At 41.5% G+C, this 22,420-nt stretch overlaps 1 protein-coding gene across 2 annotated transcripts in view; it reads right to left on the reverse strand.

Moving 5' to 3' along the window:
* FBXW4 (F-box and WD repeat domain containing 4) overlaps positions 1 to 22,420 on the reverse strand; it is a 97,174-nt gene that overhangs the window by 54,810 nt on the left and 19,944 nt on the right. Inside the window, exons 2-5 of one of the 2 annotated variants that reach the window (XM_084846498.1) lie at positions 21,900 to 21,995; positions 20,235 to 20,420; positions 17,095 to 17,227; positions 11,606 to 11,700 (exon numbers count right to left, since the gene is read on the reverse strand). In XM_084846498.1, coding sequence (XP_084702624.1) covers positions 11,606 to 11,700; positions 17,095 to 17,227; positions 20,235 to 20,420; positions 21,900 to 21,995 — 510 coding nt within the window. The remainder of the gene's footprint in view (positions 1 to 11,605; positions 11,701 to 17,094; positions 17,228 to 20,234; positions 20,421 to 21,899; positions 21,996 to 22,420) is intronic. The other variant, XM_084846499.1, reaches the window with a different exon arrangement.

Below are 22,420 nucleotides of genomic sequence, written 5' to 3' on the forward strand. Positions count from 1 at the left end.
TTGCAGTCAATTAAGCTATGCTGCAGTAAGTGACCAGTGTATTCAATCAAGAGGAAAAAACAAGCATTTCCCCAGAACTGGGAGGCTAGGTCAGAAGCAAGTGAAGCCCCATGACAACTGCTCACAGCCATACAGGGGAAACACGCACATACTCCTATAGTTCAAATTCTAACAACTCACTCACACTACTGGATCAGGTATAAAGTTGGAGAATTCCCACCACATGCACAGGTCAAACAAATGCTTGGGATACAATCTTCTGAAGTCCCCAAAGCTGTGCCTCTCAAGGTATACAGCACAGTATCACCACAGAAATTATGAAGAACATGAAGAATTATGAAGACAAGTGCATACAAAACACTTCTACATACAGAGGAAACGATTCTCTGGAGGATTGTTGGAGGAGGATTTTCAAGGGGTCGAAAATATGTCATTGTATACTCTCAGTCCTATAGCAGAGTCATCAATATGTATATAATATATTATGAGAGAAGTTGTCAACATTGTGACTGGTAGAAAAATATCTAACAGTTTCCAAACTGAGTCAGCTTTAAGGTCCCACAAGTCCAAAATTGGCACCAATGTTTTTCTCCACTATTTATGCCAAGCTTGCATGAACATTTCTGTAGGTTTTAAGCCCAATTCCATCAACAATATTAAGGCTACTTAATATTGTGCCAGATCAGTACAAAATCAGGACACAAACTGAATGGCTTTTATGCTTTGCTAAATTATCTTTGGGAATTAGCTGTGGTTGAATTTTGGATTTTAGTTGTTGTCGTAAAACACCATGTATAGATTCATGTTTCATTGTTTTCTCTATATGCAGATTTGAAAATACCATATCTGAAGCACAGATGACCAAAAGCATAGCCTGTTTTACTATATGTTATTTGCCCACTGCTACCATGCTGTTTGCTGATGGCTACACTGCTTTCACTAGTGGAAATGGCAACCCACTCCAGTATTCTTGCCAAGAAAACCCCATGGAACATATCACAAGGCTAAAAGATATGACACCGGAAGATGAGCCCCTCAGGTCGGAAGGTGTCCAATATACTACTGGGGAAGAGCAGAGGGTATTTCCAAGTAGCGCCAGAAAGAGTGAAGCGGCTGGGCCAAAGCCGAAAGGACACTCAGCTGTGGATGTGTCTGGTGGTGAAAAAAAAGTCTGATGCTGTAAAGAACAATATTGTTTAGGAACCTGGAATGTCAGATCAATGAATCAAGGTAAGCTGGAGGTGGTCAAACATGAGATGGCAAGACTGAACATCGACATCTTGGGAATCAGTGAACTAAAATGGACAAGCATGGGCGAATTTAATTCAGGTGACCATTATATCTACTACTGTGGGCAAGAATCCCTTAGAAGAAATGGAGTAGCACTCATAGTCAACAAAAGGGAGGGAAAAGCAGTACTGGGGTACAATCTTAAAAATGATAGAATGATCTCAGTACGAATCCAAGGCAAACCATTCAACATCACAGTAATTCAAGTCTATGCCCCGACCACTGATGCCGAAGAAGCTGAGGTTGATCGGTTCTATGAAGACCTACAACACCTTCTAGAACTAACACCAAAAAAAGATGTCCTCTTCATCATAGGGGACTGGAATGCTAAAGTAGGAAGTCAAGAAATCACCGGGATAACAGGCAAGTATGGCCTTGGTGTACAAAATCAAGCCGGACAAAGGCTAACAGAGCTTTGCCAAGAGAACACACTGATCATAGCAAACACTCTTTTCCAACAGCACAAGAGGCGACTCAACACGTGGACATCACCAGGTGGTCAATATCGAAATCAGATTGATTATGTCCTTTGCAGCCAAAGATGGAGAAGCTCTATACAGTCAGTCAAAACAAGACCTGGAGCTGACTGTGGCTCAGATCATGAGCTGCTTCTTGCAAAATTTCGGCTTAAATTGAAGAACGGAGGGAAAACCACTAAACCATTCAGGTATGACCTAAATCATATCCCTTATGAATATACAGTGGAGGTGAGGAATAGGTTTAAGGGATTAGACCTGATAGACAGAGTGCCTGAGGAACTATGGACGGAGGTCCGTAACACTGTTCAGGAGGCAGCAACTAAATCTATCCCAAAGAAAAAGAAATGCAAGAAAGCCAAGTGGCTGTCTGATGAGGCTTTACAAGTAGCTGAGGAAAGAAGGGAAGCAAAAAGCAAGGGAGAAAGGGGAAGATATACCCAACTGAATGCAGAGTTCCAGAGAATAGCAAGGAGAGACAAGAAGGCCTTCTTAAATGAACAATGCAAAGAAATCGAAGAAAACAATAGAATGGGAAAGACTAGAGATCTCTTCTAGAAAATCGGAGATATCAAGGGAACGTTTTGTGCAAAGATGGGCATGATAAAGGACAAAGGCAGGGACCTAACAGAAGTGGATGAGATTAAGAAGAGGTGGAAAGAATACACAGAAGAACTATACAGGAAAGATCTGAATGTCCCTGATAGCCATGATAGTGTGGTCACTGAACTTGAGCCGGACATCCTAGAGAGTGAAGTCAAGTGGGCCTTAGGAAGCATTAGTAACAACAAAGCTAGCGGAGATGACAGTATTCCAGCTGAGCTATTTAAGATCCTAAAAGATGATGCTGTTAAAGTGCTGCGCTCAATATGCCAACAAATTTGGAACACTCAACAGTGGCCACAAGACTGGAAAAGGTCAGTTTACATTCCAATTCCAACAAAGAATATTTTGGCCACCTAATGCGAAGAGAAAACTCCCTGGAAAAGACCTTGATGCTGGGAAAGATTGAAGGCAAAAGGAGAAGGGGACGGCAGAGGATGAGATGGCTAGATAGCATCACCGATGCAATGAATATGGACTTGAGCACACTCCGGGAGAGAGTGCAGGACAGGAAGGCCTGGCGTGCTATGGTCCATGGGGTCACGAAGAGTCGGACACGACTGAACAACAACAACAACAACCATGCTGTTTGCTGATGGCTACACTGCTTTCACTAGTGGAGTTGCAGAAAACAGCACCTTGCATCTGTTAAATGCAATGCACTTTCCTTTCCAATCATGATTATAAAGCAAGGTGGCTGAAGAAAGCTTATGAAACTAGGGCTGCATTTTGCCTTTGGGCCATATGTTGTGCAGGCTTGCTATATACCCTTTTCTCTGAGGCATCTAACACTGGCCACTTGTTGCAGAAAATATCAGACTAACAATCCAGAGAGAAATAAAGTTATTAATTTCCAGAGGAGGAGTTCTGCTAGTTTGTTGCTGCAAAAACGAGTCTTGCTGCACCTTAATTAATGACCAGCAGATTTATTATGACATGGACTAGAGTACACTTCATCAGATGCATGAAGTGTTATCCTCAGTAGGCATATATCACATTTGTGTGCACGCACGCACGCACACACATGCATGCACACACACATGCGTTTAGAGGCAAAAATGATAAACTGTGAGGTCAGAGAAAAGTGAAAATATAAAAATACAGACTAACAATGATTTTAAAGCTTAAATGTATGTAAGATAAGCACAGTGACAATCTGCAAAGCAGTGTTAATGGTATCACACATATCCTGGAATTGTTAAGTTAATTAACACCTGTAATCGTAGGATAAAACCTGTTATTGTGATTTAGGCCACAGGTGATACAACTGAACTTCTCGATGAGTTGTAATTCAGCAGTTTCACAATGGAGACTCCATCTGAAGTTCCTTCATTTAAGAATGTTATTACTGGATTTACTGAAATATAGTAGAACAGTGCAATCAAAGATACACAAGTCCCAAACCTCAGAAATTAAGACCTGAGTGCCTGTCTCTCTCAAAAGAGAAAATCAGAGACTAACAGCTCTATCTCAGAATGCCTACACAACTGTTTGTCCACTTCTTATCCTAATACACACACGTGAAGACAAAGGTCTTCAACAAGACTTACGCAAGACAGACAAGTAGTTGACAATCTGAAAAGAGTAGGACAGCTCTGAGATTCAGAGACCAATTTAGCTTCCAGGACAGGTTTTCACATTGCCAGAATAAGAATGAGTATGCCCCGTGCCCTGCATTAATCACCAGCCAGGATAGTTTTAATGGCAGCCCTGCAATTCGATCCAGCTAGCACCTGCAGAGACACAGGCTGGCAGCTTTCACCTCCTTGTTACTGTAAGTGCCTGCACTTCTGATCAGGTTTCCTGGAACTGATGCAACATGTGGGTTACCAAAACAGTTTGGCCACATGACACTGCTCACTAAATGACACTACTTTAGAGGGCAACTAGCATTACGCAGCCACAAAGGTCCAAAGGGAATAAGGTTGTACAGCAGGCAGTTAATACCATGACAAGTACCAGAGCTTTTCCAGTTGCTTCACATGTTACATTACAATAAGCTACACACCTAAATACTAGCATGTATCCATTCTGGCATATTTCTAGCATATTTCTGTTGTGAATAAACAGTAGGAGGAAAGGTATGTAGTTGTTTTCCATGTACCATCTTCTGACCCTTTAAATATGCAGCAGCTTCCACTATAACATGTGAAGCGGCTCTTAGATTCCTGCAGGACATACAAAATTAAGGTGTTTTGATAGAACAGCTTAAGTCTTTAAAAAAAAAAAATCAGTTATGTAATACTTCTAATGTTTTAAGCTCTTTTGGGCTCCCAGCCGATGATGAAGCAATTTTCAGTTTACAAGTGCAAAATCCAAGCTGAGAGCTAGCTACTTGCTGTAGGCCATGACATGAATCCATGGATGAACTGGGATCTGCACCCCAGTTTCCTTATGTCCATGTTTCACAAACTGTTTACTGGGCTAGACAAGGGCCTTTCTTCTAAAATGATCCCAACACATATAGCCTGCTAAGCAAGCCATAATTTCTGGACATAAACTAGACGCTACCAAAATGTCTGTGCAAGTTACATACATCAAAGCTCAATTCACTCACTCATTTCTTCAGCTCACTTTAATATACAGTCCCCACCACCACAACTTATCGCACTCAAAAGCTCACTCACACCACAGTTTTAACACAACATTTTTGAAGTAGCACTCAGCAGAGAAGTGGGACAGAGACAGAGTTGTGGAAGGGTATTACAGATTTGTTTCCCACTCTTAATATACCCCCTTCATCCCCACAAGTTCTTGTTTAAAGGGTGAAGAGTGTCTCATATTGGTTACACCCGAGGCAATCACATACCAAATGGGCTCCAAACAAGTCTTTGAAGAGGAATGGAGGGGAGAGGAAAAAAGATAAGAAACATAGACAGCTCTCTAATTGTAGGAAAGAAGCTAGCATCCTGCTGCCTGGGTACCTGTGCAGGTCTGCTGCGGATTCTCTTTGAACATTTGTCAGGTCGCTGCCCTCCCCAGAAAAAGATGAAAAAAAAATTAAGCAGTGATTACTATTGTAGCTGACTGGTAAGGCACGAGTCAGGCCATGAAAGGCCTAGTCACTGAAAAACAAACCCTTAATTTAAATGTTAATGAAAGTGCTGTGGAGACATCAGAGGGTTACATTTTTTGCGAGAGGCAGATACACCAGGAGTAAAATTTATGGCCCCCGTCGCCTCCCCTCTTGGTATCCCTGCTTCATCAGCCAGTGAAGTTTTTAAAAAAACTAATTTTAACATTAACTCCACACTTCCACCCTGGGATGCAATTGCTAAATTATCTGCTGGCAGGACACTGATCAAAGGTGGAAAAACAAAGGCACGCTGCACAGCCAAGCAAAAGTAAACAGCGGCCATGGCCCAGGAAAATTACCTTCTCCATCCTTCCCCTTGGAAGTTTGAAAAATGGAGGAGAAAGATCACTAACTGGAAATGGAAACCTGCAGTCCTATGATGGCCAGACCCCTGAACTGTAATCAATGTGACAGGAGAAACTGACATGGGCATTTTCTCCTTCACTGTGCAAAATGGTAGGAGAGGTTTCTCCCCTAGCCTTTCAGGAAGCTCCTCTGCCCTTGGAAATAATTAAAATCACAGCAGCAGCAATAACCACATAAACTTGAGGAACTGAATTAAATGAGAATTTGACATAGCAGCTAACTTCCTAATAGAGTGAGGTCTTTCAAGGGGATGGTCTCCTCTTTACAACATGCCTACAACCTCAATAGAGAAAGGGAATTGAATTTAAATACATTTTTCCTCCAACATGCCAACACCACACACAATTTGTTGGCATGATGAAAGAGCATGTATCTATATAGTCTTCAAGAAAACAAAATACAGAATAAGATAAGTATTTAAAACTGTACAAGAGCCCATCATGACAAAAATCTAAAGCTATTGCTTCAAGAAAACACATGAGCAGGGTCAAAGCAGAAATACATAACTAGCTCGCTTCCATCATAAGAAAGGGATGTGTGTGTGTGTGGGGGGGAGGAAATCAAGCAGGAAAAATTATTCCATTCTAGTTTCAAAGGGAAAAAGTAACTAAATAACATTATGCAGGGAACAGCTTTGTGAGGTTTCACAGGTCCAGTTTGGGGAGCAGATTGCTCTACAAACTAAGCCTGAGCCTTGAAAATCAAGCTGGGATCTTGACAGTGCATTTGCCACCATCAGTGACAACTTAAACCTCCCTTCAGATAACACACGTCACTTCAGTTCCTTCATTGGAGAGGCAGAGGAAGCAGGTAGAAACAATCCTAGCACCATACTGACGTTATGGAGCTCACAATATCCTAGAATTATAGGACTACAAAGGATTAGAGGAACAAAATCAGAAGAACATTTAGTATTCACTATATACAGCAAATCCTTCTATGATGTAAAACAGCCTTAACAGATTAGCCCATAGTACAGAAGAATGCATCCTGTCATTTATTTAATAAGAAAGGGGAAGAAGGTTGATCCAGTACAGGGCTTGGGGGAGGTCAGATGCACATCCAAACCCTGCCATACACAACACCTGGATCTTCAGCCTACACTGATCTTCTGTCCATCTGCATCACAGATACAAAGGGGGCAACACTGGGACCAACGCAGCTAGCATGAACCTACGTCGTTTGGGCTTCAGGATATTGTTCGGCTTTCAAACCCCTCTCTCCCAGAAGTAGCTGCATATCAATGCTAGGTGCCCTAACTGAGGAGAGCAGGTTACCGAAAAACTATCACACAACCAGCAAAAGCTCTAGAAGACAGAGAGACAGGGGGAGTGCAACCCTGTTAATTCTGCTTGATCTCTCATCGGCTTTTGATACCATTGACCATGGTATCCTCCTGGATTGGCTCGGTGGGATGGGTATAGGAGGCACTGTGTTACAGTGGTTCCCATCCCACCCGAGCGGCCGATTTCAGAGAGTAACATTGGGTGACCATGCTTTGGCCCTTTTGAGCTATGGGGTGCCGCAGGGTACCATCTTGTCCCCAGTGTTATTTAGCATCTATATGAAGCTGCTGGGAGTGGTCATTAGGGGTTTGGAGACAAGTGCCATCAGTATGCTGATGACATACAGCTCTATCTCCCTGTGGCATCTGAATCAGGAGAGGCTGTGCAAGTCCTGGACCAGTTCCTGAACTCAGTAAAAGGCTGGATGAGGGCCAATAAATTCAAACTGAATCCTGGCAAGACGGAAGCCCTGTGGGTGAGTGGTTCCCAAGTCTGGGAGATAGGCTCATTGCCCGTTCTGGATGGGGTTGCACTCCCTCTGAAAGATCAGGTCCATAGTCTGGGGGTACTCCTAGATCCATCATTGTCGTTGGAGGCCCAAGTGGCCGCGGCGGCTCAGAGTGCCTTTTACAAGCTTCAGCTGGTTTGTCAACTACAGCCTCTCCTGGACAGGAACAGCTTGGCCACAGCAGTACAGGGACTAGTAACCTCAAGTCTGCGTTACTGCAATTCACTTTATGTGGGGCTGCCCTTAAGGCTGGTCCGGAAGCTGCAGCTAGTGCAGAACACAGCAGCTCAGCTGTTGTCGGGAGCTGCCCCTTGCCAGCATGTAACTCCTTTGCTGAGGGAACTGCACTGGCTGCCTATCCGCTACCAGGCCAGGTTTAAAGTTTTAGTACTAATGTACAAAGCCCTAAACAACTTGGAACCAGGATACCTGAGAGCGCCTTCTCCCTTACCAACCTCACCAGTCACTGAGGTCATTGGAGGGCTTGCTCCTGGTGGTTCCACATGGACCTATGGCCTGATCGAAGTCCACCAGGAGAAGAACCTTCAGTGTGGTGGCCCCTTTTCTTTGGAACTCCCTGCCCCTGGAGGTCAGGCAGGCACCAACACTGTGTTGTTTCCAGTGCCTTCTGAAAACAGCACTGTTCCAGGAAGCATTCCTTAATTGACCAGTCACGGTTTCTAGTGGTGTTCTGTTCTTTAAAAAGCATGATTTTAAGGTGGTGTTTTAATCCTTTTATTCTTTTACTATTTCATCTTTTTTGTTCACTGCTCTGAAATCTGTTTTAGATATGGAGCCATATACAAATATTGTAGATAGATGATAGATAGATAGATAGATAGATAGATAGATAGATAGATAGATAGGAGAAAAGCCAAGTGGACAAAACATTCAGTGCATTTTACAGTGAAGCAAAACTAATCAGCTTGCCAGCAATTAGTAATTAATAGTAATGCTCTGCTCCCTCAGAAAGGCAGTAATTCAGCCTCCTACATTTGTCTACTCAGAGGAAAAGATAACAGGGCCCTAAAACTAGACAGAGATATTGAGCCACCTTGAAGCTAACTCTTTCCGAGTACCCAAACAATCAGTTTAACTTGAGGTACTGGGGGGGGGATTTCACCCTGCACTAGTAGTGCCCCTCTTGCCCCCAAACTGTTTCTTCTAGGATGGCAGAGACATTTTCTTGGAAGTGACAGGTTTATAGGTTAGCTGACACCTTCGCTCTGTGGAATTTTAATTAACTTCTCCCACTGTTAATATGTTAAGGAGCAGGGGTTCTATTATACGGGGTCAGCAGCATGTTTCAGGCCTTGGTATATCAGCCATCAAATTGAAGAATTAATGACGTGGCTAATCGGCTGTAATACTTGGGGGTGGAGAGGAAAAATAGGTGCAGCGGCATCAGCAGTCTCATAAAGCAAGCAAGTGATCCAAACCTGGTCACTGATGGAGAAGCCACTCTGCAAGTTTCCATTTATCACCCAGTGGGGGGAAAAAGACGCTAGGTAAATATTGTGACAGAGAGTGTGTGTTCACTCCAGGGAGAGAAGTCAGTGTTCTGACAAGAGGCCAACCCTGCAGGTCATCACTTAGGAGGATAAAACAGCGTGCTGTACAAGAGTTCTCCCAGTCACAGCAGCACATCCAGTGCATACCTCCCAAAGCTCTGCACAAGCAGCGTGAAGGCTCTCAGTACTGGTTTGACTAACGCAAAAGTAGTTTTTAACAAGCTGTGTGCACTGGTTAGTGCTGACAATACTGAGCCACTATGATAGTTCTTATGTTTACTAATTCAAAAGGGATGTCAAATGGTGCTCACTCAATAGATTGGAGGCTCACAAGGTTCACTCATGTGCTCACTAATTCAAACTATTGATGTGAATTGGAAAACGACAACAAGGCCAGGCTATAGGAGAGACAGGATCAGTCAGCATAACAGGCCAAATGTTCAGCCTAAAATAAACTTCCAAAAATTTGAGGCAAGTTTGTCACAGCAACATTCACAAGTTGAAGCTCATAATTCAGAACAGAAAATGAGCTTCCTCAAAGTACAACTGCCTTGCTGCAATCTTCTACTATGATTAGTAGCAAGCCCCAAAATAAAAGTTGGGCCAGAATACAAAACCATTAGGAATTCTTTGGACACTGCTCAAGCTTGAGTAATTCAGTTTTGTTTCTTTTGTTTAAGAATGATAAACTTTCACTGGCCTTCCATTCTTAACATCAGCAGAACAGCAATATGATTACCAAAAACTTCACTTATCAGGACAGTTTTATTTCTCCGTATATGAATAATCCAGTCTGTGTTCTCAGGAGCCCAGAATATACTCGTATGTGTTTTAGTGACTCTCATCAACATTCCCACAGAAAATGAGTGCTCCTCCAGTAGCTTTCAGTACAATACAGCTTCAGAAAACGCAGAGAAACCCTTTTCATTTTGCACCACCAGCAGAAGAGGCTGCCTGAAACAGAAGCAAACTGTGACCCTCAAATCTACTTTGTTTTTCCTTGAAGTGTTGCCAGGGAACTAAACTGTAGTAGTGTTTGCTGAATATAGCTCACACAGAAAATACATACATAGAGGGCATCAACATGGAATATTTTTTACAGTAATCACAATACTCTAAGGACAAGTGCTATAGTCTCAATTAAAAATGTGGTTCTCCCTCTTACAACAGTATTAAGATGTGAGTAAACTGCACTTAAAGGATGGCCGATTTCTCCCACTCCATAAGGCTTCTATAGATTGGCTGAAGCTAACGGGAAGACTCCAGTTGTCTTCCAACTGTACTGAGATTTTCTAAAATTAATGTTGGAATTGGTACATGTACTCTTTGCTCTTGCCACAGCTTTCAGTTTCTCCCATTCATTAGATTTCCCCCCCTTCAACAAGGACATGCACATGAGCAATCATCTGCATTAACACATCAACTGGAGATGGGGGCATGAGATCATATTAACATTCCTCGGCAGCTTCCATGTTATCAAATCTTTCAAATAACCAATTTGCTAATGCTAATCCAGTTCTGTATCCTAAGCCTTCTCTGACTTGCATCACCTGAGCAAAGCACTGTATTTTGTACTTAAGAAAATGCAGTTCTTTCCAGGTTGTAATTGCAATGTGGAATGTGGTTGTACAAGTGGCACCAATTGGACACAGTCTGTGACGTAGTTAGTGATGAGTGACAGAGCTCCTCCCGTGTTCAATCACATTCCATTAGTTGCAATTAAGTCACTTTGAGTGTGTGTAGCTCCCTACTGCACAATTCATGTGCAGAAAATGAAACAGTGGATTAAAAATTGGTGAACAGCAAAAAAGCTACCACCCCACACACCAAAAGAGTACACCTTTTATGCTTACATTTATCTAGATATCATAATACTGTTGCCTAAGGGACTTGCAAGAGTATTGTACAATGTCTAAAATGTATCAGGGGCAAGCTTTGGGTGAATGTGCTAAAAGTCCTTCAGTTTTCATTTTTAAAAAGTGAACAAAATCTCAGCTCTAAAACATTTCAAATGGAGGGCTGCACAGGCACAGAACCCTTATGTGTGATGTACAGAATTCATGAAGAACGGGCTTAAAACCAGTGACATCTTAGAACATTTTCCAGTGAAAAAGAGGATTGAGTGCTAAATTTGGTACAATTTCTAAGCCTTTGCATAACTTTATCTAACCACATATAGCCGAACGTGTTCCACAAGTTAAAAACTTTCCTTTCCTAGATCTTAAGGGGTGGGGGGCAGGAGGGAAAGAAAATCCTCCAAATTCCATAAAACCTAAACATTTTTCAACAAACATGCTGTATCTCTCTGCATAACTTACTTCATTTTGGCAAATGAGGTTTTTGGGTCATAAAACTCGTGATACTTTGGCACAGAGTTATAGACCTCTTGCATACTTGTATGATAAGCAGCTTTGCAAATAAAGAAAAACCACATTAAAAATGAGGTGTCCATATATTCCAATGCAGTTTTTAAATAACCTCATTGTTACCTTGATAGTGGACTAATGGCAATGGACCAAACCCGGTCTTCAGTCTGTATTGTGTGAAGACACTGCCCAGCTCTGCCTGGTGACAGGGACCAAACCTGGAGAGAGAAGGGAGGAGACACAGAAAGAATAAATTACATGCAATAAAAGGTGAAAGATGGAGGTGTTAACAACAGCTGTGTTTGAAAATAATTTCACTCCCCATTACATCTTTTGAGCACAATGTGAAATGAGCAGAGTAAGCTTAAATTACTTCCCACACCACCCCAATACTCTGATTGCAAGCTTTCTGGGCAAATATCTTAGCAATGAAATGGTATGAAATATTCATAGCAATGAAATGGTAGAAAAGATTAGTAGTAGTGTCTGCCCAAATCAGTCTCAGTTCAGGCTCTGAGGGCAAAGGATAACCATCTGATATGTATCTGCTTAAATTATCTTGCGAGTCTGCGTGTTAGAATAAGCTGATGTTTTATCTCATCTTCACTCTACAGGTCTTTGTGTGGGCAATTGCTTACAGCCTTCTTCCCCAGTTTTCTCAAAACAATAGAAATACATGGAGAATCCTGTGCAGTGTGCGCTTCTCTACTAACTGCTAAAACATGCACAAACCCCTTAATGCAGATTCATAGTACTTATTCTACCACAATATGTATTGTTTATTACCAGGATGAAGTGGCTTGTTTATGAAATTTATGAGCTTTCAGACATCTGTTACTCATATAGGGAAAAAGCTTAAGCTTGTGTTCCTGAAATCCTTTTGGATCCAAACCCTTCTTTCCTCCATCCTTCCAAATGAACTAATCTGCCATTTTTGAATCCTACAGTTCAAAGCCTCTGGTTCCCTCTCCAACTATCCCCCAATGTCTTAAGGGAATTCAAAGCTGGGAGTGTTGTATTTGTTTGTTTGTTGATAATGCTCAGGATTGCAGGCTATTCAGTGTCAGTGGGGAATTTGGCACCTAGTGTCAGCAAAAGCAGCAGAAAAGCTGAGCTCTTTTAATGCACCCCTATCTCATACAGGTTAAAAATATTGCTGGAAGCATGCTATCTGGTGCCTATCAATGAGGAATGTGCATTAGCAGCTACTCAAAGCTCAGCCCTAATCAACACTCACTATCCCTCCAAAGCACCCAATGCACTTACAGCTCCCATTAGAGACCTACTAGGGATTCCCTTCCAGCTAGGAGTCAACACAAGGAAAATGTCACTTGGTAAAAATAAAAGCAATTCCCTGCTCATAAGGATCCGTCTGGAAGAGTGTTAGGTGAGACAGATTCCATTTCTGCTAAAAAAAAAAAAAAGCACAATTAAAGCAGAATTCCCTTTGACTTTGAGGAGTTTGCCTCCAAGGTCATGAGATGTCTTCAAAGCTCCCAGTGGCAGGCCAGACACATGTGGCCATCACAGAATCCTGCATTCAAGGTTTAAATTCAAGAAGCTATCTGAGCTATCTTCTCATTCAGACAGGAAGTCAAAAAGTTGTGTTTACTTACAAGAACACTGCTCTGAGACAGCAAAATCCCATCACATGAACTGAGAAACAGAATAAGGCCCCAATCTTAAACACACTTCCTCTGATATAAGCTACACTGAACTTAATGAGGAATGTTTCTGTTAGAGGAATGTCACTCCACAACCTATTAACAGTGTAATTATTAACTTTGTAAGTGCCAATAGAAAGACAAAGCTGTTTTTGCAACAGCTTCTGTGGAAGAATACGTAAACTTCCAAGTTAGACAGAACTGTTTGTCCAGAAACAGAGAAATTGATGCTCACCTATATAAACACAGCAGTTGCTTCTCCAGGTAACTTATCTATTTGACAAATGCTGGAACTGGGACAAGAAAGTGCCAACCCAGTGGCAGAAAATCCTGAACCTAAGGCATCCTAACAAATGCTTACACAGCTTAATCTTTACCCATCATGATACAAATTACATAGAGCACACAGTAGGAGCTCCAGCATTTTATTGTTCAGCAGTTAGAAAGTAAATGTATATTGCTGTAACTTTTTAAATTAATATTTTTACAGTACAATCTTAATTAGAAAAAAAATACCAGACTCACTTAAATCTCTACCTCCTCCAGAGGAAGAACAAACAACTCATCTTTAAGAACACTTGTCCAGAACCCAGATATTTCCTCCCGAATGAATCCACTTTAATTTTGATTACTCTCTTTTACATGTGTTCCTCCTACCCTTATTAGGCTTAACCCCACCACCGTCAGTATAAGACATTTGCTGATATAGGCCACTGTGGACCAACTATCACAAGTCGCTTTTCTGTGCCAGGGTTCCAAACACCTGGGCAGTGAGCCTTTACCCCAAACCAGAAGATGTTTCAAGCCTTCTTCTTTGCCCACATGAGTTGTGTTAATTGGTAGAGGCCACATGTACTACAGCCTGCTCCAGAAACTGACATCAATGATGACCTATTGAAGGAACAAGCATATAGCCATCAGAAAGAGACTTCCAACTTCTTAAAATAAGGAATATCTTTTATCCTGATGTGTTCATGGCCTCCTGCAGAAATGTGATGAGCTGCTGTCATCAAATGCCCAGTGCATACCATCCAGAACTACCCATTAAATCCACAGTTTGCATGTATAGCACTTTCTGAAATATTGGAAGGAACATAGATTCCTTTTTTGTAACAAAAATATGTGGGGTGATGACATCAAGCTACTCGCCAGTGGAGACTTTATTTATTTAGAAAATTACTGTTTGCATTTCTCACAGGATTAAAAGCAACCTACAAATAAATGATGAAACAAAATATAAACAGTGTAAATAGACTATTTCTGCTGCTACTCAACTTTGAAATTCTTCTGCTAATATCCAGTGCATTTTTCATGCATTTTTTTCTTTCAAAAACTCTGCTACCAGCAAAAACTCTGTCAATTACAGCAGGTTAATGTAATATATCTTCTGAAAAATGCTCCTCAAAATGCCAGAGCCCTTTGGTCAGTGTCTCATAAGGTATCTTTAAAAAAATGTGTTCTACTGGTTGGTTATTGCATGCACAAGGCTCTGCTCCTTGAGAACAGTAGCCCTAAAGATATTCCTGCTCCAAATCTTAAACCAAGATTAGGGAGGGCTGCAGGATGAAATATGGAAGAAGCTAGGACAATTCACTGAAGTTAGACTATTTTTTTATTTTATTTTATTTATTAAATGTATTAATCGCCCATTTGGCTGGTCACCCAGCCACTCTGGGCGATGTACAACAATAAAAACAGTTTAAAACAATAAAATTCAACATTAAAAACATCACATTTCTAAAATTACCCTGTGCAAGCACCGGGTCATTACTGACCCCTAGAGGGACACTGCTTACGCTGGCATTTTCATGGCAGACTATAGCGGGGTGGCCTGCCTGAACAACCACGTTTTTAATGCGTGGCGGAAGCTCATTAAAGAGGGAGTTCCACAGAGTGGGGGCCACCACAGAGAAGGCCCTCTCCCTTGTCCTCACCAGCCTAGCTGTCCTGGCTGATGGGACAGAGAGAAGGCCATCTGAGGCTGATCTTGTTAAGCGGCCTGTCTGGTGCTGCTGGAGGCGCTCCTTAAGATAGGCTGGACCAGAACCGTATAGGGTTTTAAAGGTCAAAATCAACACCTTGAATTTGGCCCGGAAAAGAACTGGTAACCAGTGCAGCTCCTTCAGCACTGGAGTGATGTGATCTCGCCGGCGGCTGCCTTTAATCAGGTGAGCCACCGTGTTCTCTACCAGCTGCAGCTTCCGAACCGTCTTCAAGGGTAACCCTGGCCATCACCCCAAACCAGGCCCTTCCATTCTAAATGTGATAGCAGAAGGTTAAAACACCAAATCCTTCTCTGCTACATGTTTTCCCTGGTTGCCTGAGCCCCTCACGCCCAAAATAAAAGCTCATTAAAAAGAAGCTGTTGCTCCGCTATCCCACAGTACCGCTAGCACAACTGATAGGTGTGCATTCAGGGAGGTGGTAGGTCAGCACTCCAACTCCAAGCTGAAACACACATAAACTGAGAAGTCTGGGAGTGTCTTGCATCTCCCTATACCTCTTTAGGAAAATATGTCTCTCACATTGTGAATGCTATGGCTCTAAGCTAAGTATCATATTCTTTTAGCCCTTCCACATACAAATTAAGTCACAGCCACTACCAGCTTTGACCCTCTCCTTCAACTATTCTCTGTTCATTATGTGGATAGCCATGGCCAAGTTAGCACTATCATTAAAAGCTGAAAGCACCATTCTTCACTTGTGGAAAAGAAGTAGTTGAGAGATTGTTCACTCAAGAGTATGGCAAACAATTAAATGGATGTGAAATATCAGTCATAAGCAGCCAGGGCTGAGACTCAGAGCTTCTTGGACTCTGGAGCCCACACTGATCTTACACTAGGCTGACATTGTCTGTCCTGACCACTGCTTCCTATCCATTTCATTCCATAAAGGCATGTATTTATTTACTTGCTTATTGACTTACTTATTTACTGCCCAACAGCCAAAGTTCTGACAGTTCACAAAAATTAAAACCACAAAATACAGCATAAAATACAATATCAAATATAAAAGCTTAAAACTACAGTATAAAAGTACAACCAGAAAAAAATCCTAGCAGCAATGCAGTGATTTAAAATACAACTTTAAACAAGGTTTAAAACAACAGAGCTAAAAGACTAAAATGCTAAGATGTCTGGGAAAATAAAAAGGTCTTCACCTGGCACCAGAAAGAGCACAACATAGGCTCTCTAGGAAGCTCATTGCACAACTGGGGTGCCACAGCAGAAAAGGCCCTCTTTCTGGTAACCCACCAGTATGTTGGTTTTACCTGGTAGAGCACCAACTCTGGAAAAGTTGCCTTAAAATTCCAAGTGCTTGAGGAATTGGGAAGAGCTCATAACATGGTTGAAGCTCTGACAACACCCAGAGCTAAGGCTGACAATAAGAGTGTGGAGGTGCAGGAAAGCAGCAAGCCTGAATGCTATGCTATTTAAATGTGCTGCACCTCTGGTGTTTGGGGCATTCCAGTAATGGCAAACTATCTAGAATAATCTTACAAGGAAGCGGGAAGCAGTAGCTATACAGACGCTCTGCCCTCCATGGATTCCTCACCCACACTCTTTGCAGTTGAAATAACTGATGAACAGCTATGCCCAGAAGCCTTAAAGGACAATGCTATCAGGACTCTGTACTTTGATTTTGGTATATCTTAAATCTCACCCACTGTATATCACAACTGTATCACAACAGAAATGTAGTTACTCTACTTTGGGTAGGTGGTTCTGTGATACATGTTTTGAAATATATGGGATCGGTTTGTATAAGACAGAGTTTAAATAATCAACAATTTTGCAGAAAAGTATTTGAATGGTTTTTTGTTTTGTTTTAATTGTAACCCAAAGGGAGGAATAAGAACAGCACTGTTCTTGTCCATCTTACAACTTTCTTTCCACATGTAGACCCCTGTTAAGCACAGAGGTAAGGCAAGCCACCATATTAGCTCACCTTTGCCGTTCTATCCCGGGAACCACTCACAACGATGCCTCCTTGGCAGTCTACACAGTTCACTTCCTGTTCATGCCCCAAGAACTTGAAGCTGAAGGAGCCATTCAGTTTATGGAGGACAATATTGCCATCTCTGAAAAATAAAAAAACCAAGTGTGAAGGTGTATCTCCTAAGAACAGTATCACATAACACTCTGGCATACAGCATGGAAGCTAGTCATATCCAAACAAGACACCTACTCTCCTACAGCATGAGCCAACTTACCAAATTCCACTTCAGATTATTCTAGATGGCAGTCAATAAATACGTGCAAGACAGGAGGAAGAGGAAAACAGGGGCAAAAGAGCCAGGAACATGGGAAACGGTCTTATACTGAGTCACACCACTGATCCATCTAGCCCAGTATTATCAGCACTGACTGGCAGCAGGTCTCCAGAGTTTCCGGAAGGAATATTCCCAGCCCTACCTGGAGATGCCAGGGATTGAACTTGAGACGTTCTGCATGCAAAGCATGAGCTTTACTACTGAGCCATAGCCCCTCCTTAGAGATCTTAGGGCTCTAGCTGGAGTTATGTTATGTGTACTAGCACAACAGTAATTTCTGTTCCTTAATATATTTAAACACATTCACTTCATTATCTATACATGCTTTCAACCCAGCACATGAACCAGGAGAGATCTCACCTCTGAGACTGATAAGCCTTAAGAAACCACAGCCCTAGTAATAAAGACAGAAACTCATACACAGATTACACTTGCCATTTTCCCCATGTATTTATGCAATATCTGCATAAACAGATATTGAGGGAGCATTTCTCTAAATACAATGCATTCTTTAACTATATGTTGTGTGGGAAGTACAGCATCTGTAGATTTCTCCTAAAAGGCATATTTCACTGAAAGGGGGTGGTGGTGTTACAAAACATCAGAACTAGGATTCCAGCCTTGTTCACAGTCTTGCATTGGGATGAGCCTGAAGAGGACTTTGTGTACTCTATGTTAAAACGAATTCTGTGCTCAGACAACCCATATTCTGAGACAAAGAGGGGTGAGGTAGGTTCCGGTGCTTGAAAAAACAAAACTTATTGTGCTCTACATGGTTCAGAATATCTCCTTCTTCAGGAGCTATAAATCAAATAAAACATTTATATTAAAATAATATCTTATGGATAACACCCTATTCCATATTACAAAAGTTCAAAAAACATTTCTATATTAAAACATTAAAATTCCACAACCTAAAATAACTTCATAAGTCAAATCCTACTTAAACATAGTATAAACTCCCATATATTAACTTCTGACTCAAAGGATAACAAAAACAGTGACCTTCTTGCAGCTGCATAGGTTTTAACAAATAAATGAATACTCCTTATACCAGCTCTTATCCTCCCTATAAATACCTGGGCATAAACTGACCTGTTTCAAGCCGTTCAGTCTCTTATTCTAAAATTAACAATAATTCTTTCCTCCAGATGCTTGAACACACTACTCCTAACGCCTATTGTTCTCACATCAGGTGCAGAGCCTGAGATGCGTCTTATATACCCAGGATGGTTTAAAGCTGAACACCACCCCAATGTGTTTTCTACCCTTACACCATATCCTGCTCCTGTTGCAACTTACAGTTAACTTTTTGCACATAATATTAGTGGTTAATATTGCTTGTTCTTGCAATTTTCTATATTCATTTTGTATTATTAAATTATTAAATCCATCTTTTGACTGATCCCATATCTTTTGCTACCTTTTTTTAAACCCAGAGAAATCTAAATCCTCATTAAGTCCTATGGGCCAGATACTTTTTAGGGAGATGATCCAGAATAGTTCTCTTTTGCTTAACAATTTATCATCTCCATTTACCTTTTCAATAGCCCCCCAAATGATATCATTTGGTTTATGTTGTTTTTCACTAAAATGCTTAACCATTGGTGCTCCTGCCCTTTGATGTCTTAAATTATACAAATGTTCCCCTATTCTAAGCTTTAGAGGTCCTAAAGTCTTACCAATATAGATCTTTTGGCAGGGGGATACAATGGCATAGATTACTCCCAAGGAGTTACAGGTTAGGAAATCAGAGATTTGAATAAGTTTTCCAGTACATTCATTCATTAATTAATTCATTTATTTATTTATTACATTTATATCCCACCTTTTTTCCTCTTGCAAGGAACCCAAGGCAGCTTACATTATCCTCTTACTCCTCTCCATTTTATCCTCACAACAACAACCCTGTGAGGTAAGTTGGGCTGAGAGTCCATGACTGGCCCAAAGTCACCCAGTGAGCTTCCATGGCTGAGTGGGGTCTAGAACCCGGATCTCCCAGCTCCCAGTCCAACACAGTACTTGGACTGGCAAAAGATGTCTTCTTTTTGGAGAACTTGCAGTATGTGCAGTGGCCACATGGATGATGTCCTTTTGGCCTTGGTATATGAAACACTGTTGGTTGCACGATCTTATTTGTGTTCCATGTGTGTTCTGGATGCACTAACCAGTCCTTGAGCATTTTTGTTCTCTTAAACCTTACTCTGGGTCTTGTGGTTACACCTGGCAAATCCATATTCTGCACCAACAAATGCAGAATTCTGCTACCTGTATAAATTATGCAAACTGAGCAAAATGTTCAGAATCTCTTATTTTGCATAATTTATTCTACACTGTTTGCTGTTTTGCATAATTATTCTAGTTTTGGTAACAATGGGAAAAAGATATGCAGGCCACTGAAGCTCTATCCTCAATCACTAAAAATATGTTTTGGCCACCTCTCTGGCCTCTGAGATTTCAGCAGGCAGTGCCTCGCACTGTCAAGCATTTCCTTGCAGCCATGAGGTCTAGAAACTGCCACTTTTTGTAAAAAAAAACATAAAAATGAAAGCTTCAATTCACAAGAAACCCAATATCACATTCTTCTCTCTCTCTCTCTCTCTCTCTCTCACACACACACACACACACACACACCTGGCCATGAGGAATGATTTGCCAAGTGATCTCCAAGCAGGGATCCTCCAAAATAAGAGCAAATCACACAATGTGGGGGCTCTGGAAGCCAGCACTTCCAGCTCAAGTGCTCCTCTAAACCAATGCTGGATGCTCAAGCAGCGTCACCCTCCTCCCTTTTTTCCTCCAACAAAGAGCTTACCCTCCTCCACTGACAATATAGCCATTAGCAAGCACAAAGCGGCACACGTCCTCCTGGTGGCCAGAGAAGACTGCCTGAGGACAGCGTTGCAAGCTGGAGCCATTGGGATGAAGCCAATAGGCTTGAATGTCTTCTGCCTGGGATAAGTAGAGGTAGTCGCCATCTAGCTGCATCCAGGGCAGTAAACTGGAGGGGGAAATATTTAAATGTTACAAAGAGGGATGGAAGGTTCAGTCTATTTCTGGTCTGTATCAGTTTTGCATGTGTTTATTTGTAAGTCCACACTGTCACATGAATCTGCATTAAAAAAAAACCTGCATGAAAATTCCTATTTAAATACTGGTTTTTAAACCTATTTTGACACAAAATATGCATTTCTAAATGTATTTTCTCTCAAAGTATGCATTCTTAAACATATGCATTTTTATACACATTTTTGTTTTTGTTTTTTGAGCTGAGAACCACACTGAAAAATCTGGAGAAGTGCAAAATCTGAATAACTGTATTCCATACCAGACATTAGTCTAGGAAGTACAGATTAGGTCAGTTCACTGTGAAATGAAGGCCAAATGAAATCCTCAGGCTTATCTGGTTGAACACTGTACTGGCAATTAACAAACATCCTAGATTAACACTCCAGATATTTCTAAAACTCCAGATCTTTCCAAATTCTTAGTACCCGCCACCCCCCACATGCTACATTGGTTACTAATGCTGACCCAGCCACAACATAATGGGAGGACAGCCTTGCTGTTTAAATCAGATATTTTGAGGTAGGTGGGAATGTGCCCTGCAGCGCTAGAGATGTGGAAACAAACAAGCTTCAAATAAATATATTTGGAAAAATATTCAAATAAATATATTCGGAAAAATATTGTGACAGAAAGCTATCCATGTAATGGCAGACACTTCTACAGGGAAGTTGTATACAATGGAGAAACAGAGAGCAGTCTCAAAAAGAAAAAGAAAAAAAAAAAGAAAAAAGATACCATTATTAAAAGTCATAAAATGGTCAAGACATTGGGGTGGATGGGTGGTGGCAGCCCATCACTAGGAGTGTCACAGGTAATATCCAATAGCTACCTGTCAGAATTCATATGCTAGCTGAGGGAAAATATCCAATTTTTTCAGCCACAAAATATTGCTGTTTGAGTACTAGGCCAATGCAATCTCCTCACAACATAAGTATCATCTTGAAGAAAGATGTCCAACTCCCTTGAAACAAAATGTATAACAACTGTGTATTTGTTGTATAAACAAAACACAGTACATGGAAAAACGGTTAGTCCTTTTGGAACCAAGGGGGAAGAGAAGCAATTTCTCAACAACCTTTAATCACTCCTGTTGAAAGGCAGCTGATCCACCACTTTCTGCTTGTAGATATTCTGCAATTTAAACTCAGAACTGTCATATAAGAAATTATAATTAGACTTCAATGGGAATGTGGACAGGAAGAATATTAACAGAGTTGGAGTGTTGTAAGACTGATGGATGATAACAGGGTACAAACAAGGCAGCAGCAGCAGCTATCCAATCTTACAATGTCCAAAGTTAGTGTAAAGTAACAGATGTTAGCGCTCAACAGTGACCAAGAATGGGATGAACTCCAAAGACAGAAAGACAATTCTGGCTGCAGATACTGGGGAAAGAGAAAGAGCCACTTGCTTGCGCTTCCATCTGAGGAGCGAGATTCTCCGACAGCGCCCATGTCTCCAGTTCTGAGAAACCTTGACCCTCTCCTTTACTGGAACACCAGCCACTCTGCCGAGAAAAAGTAAACATGGAAAAGTCAGGGCCAGGTAGGACTCCATGAAAATACTGACATGACTCAAAGGAATCAGGTGACTCCATTACCACTGCATGTTTGAAGGAAGAGGGGAGACAGAACTTGTCACCCAATTTTATCTCCTTAGAAGACAGGAACTTTCTATTCATATTTGCTGTCCTAGCACCTGCAGCCCTGTCATATATCCTAGGGTGCTTCCAGAAGGAGGGCTGCTGGTACTGCCAATTGTTACACTTCTGCTTAAAGCTGAAAGCAGAATTCTCATTGACTGTCCACACTTCAGAAGGCCTAGCGCTTCTTTGGTGTGTGCATCTCACTACATTCCATCCACAAACTGAGGGTTGTGTGAGGGTGGTTTAATCCTCACATAACACCGGATGGCTGGGTTTGTATGAAATAC

Source organism: Heloderma suspectum, chromosome 3 (assembly GCF_057233095.1).
Source record: "Heloderma suspectum isolate Gila_16-S chromosome 3, 16-S_ref, whole genome shotgun sequence".
Taxonomy (NCBI): Eukaryota; Metazoa; Chordata; class Lepidosauria; order Squamata; family Helodermatidae; genus Heloderma; species Heloderma suspectum.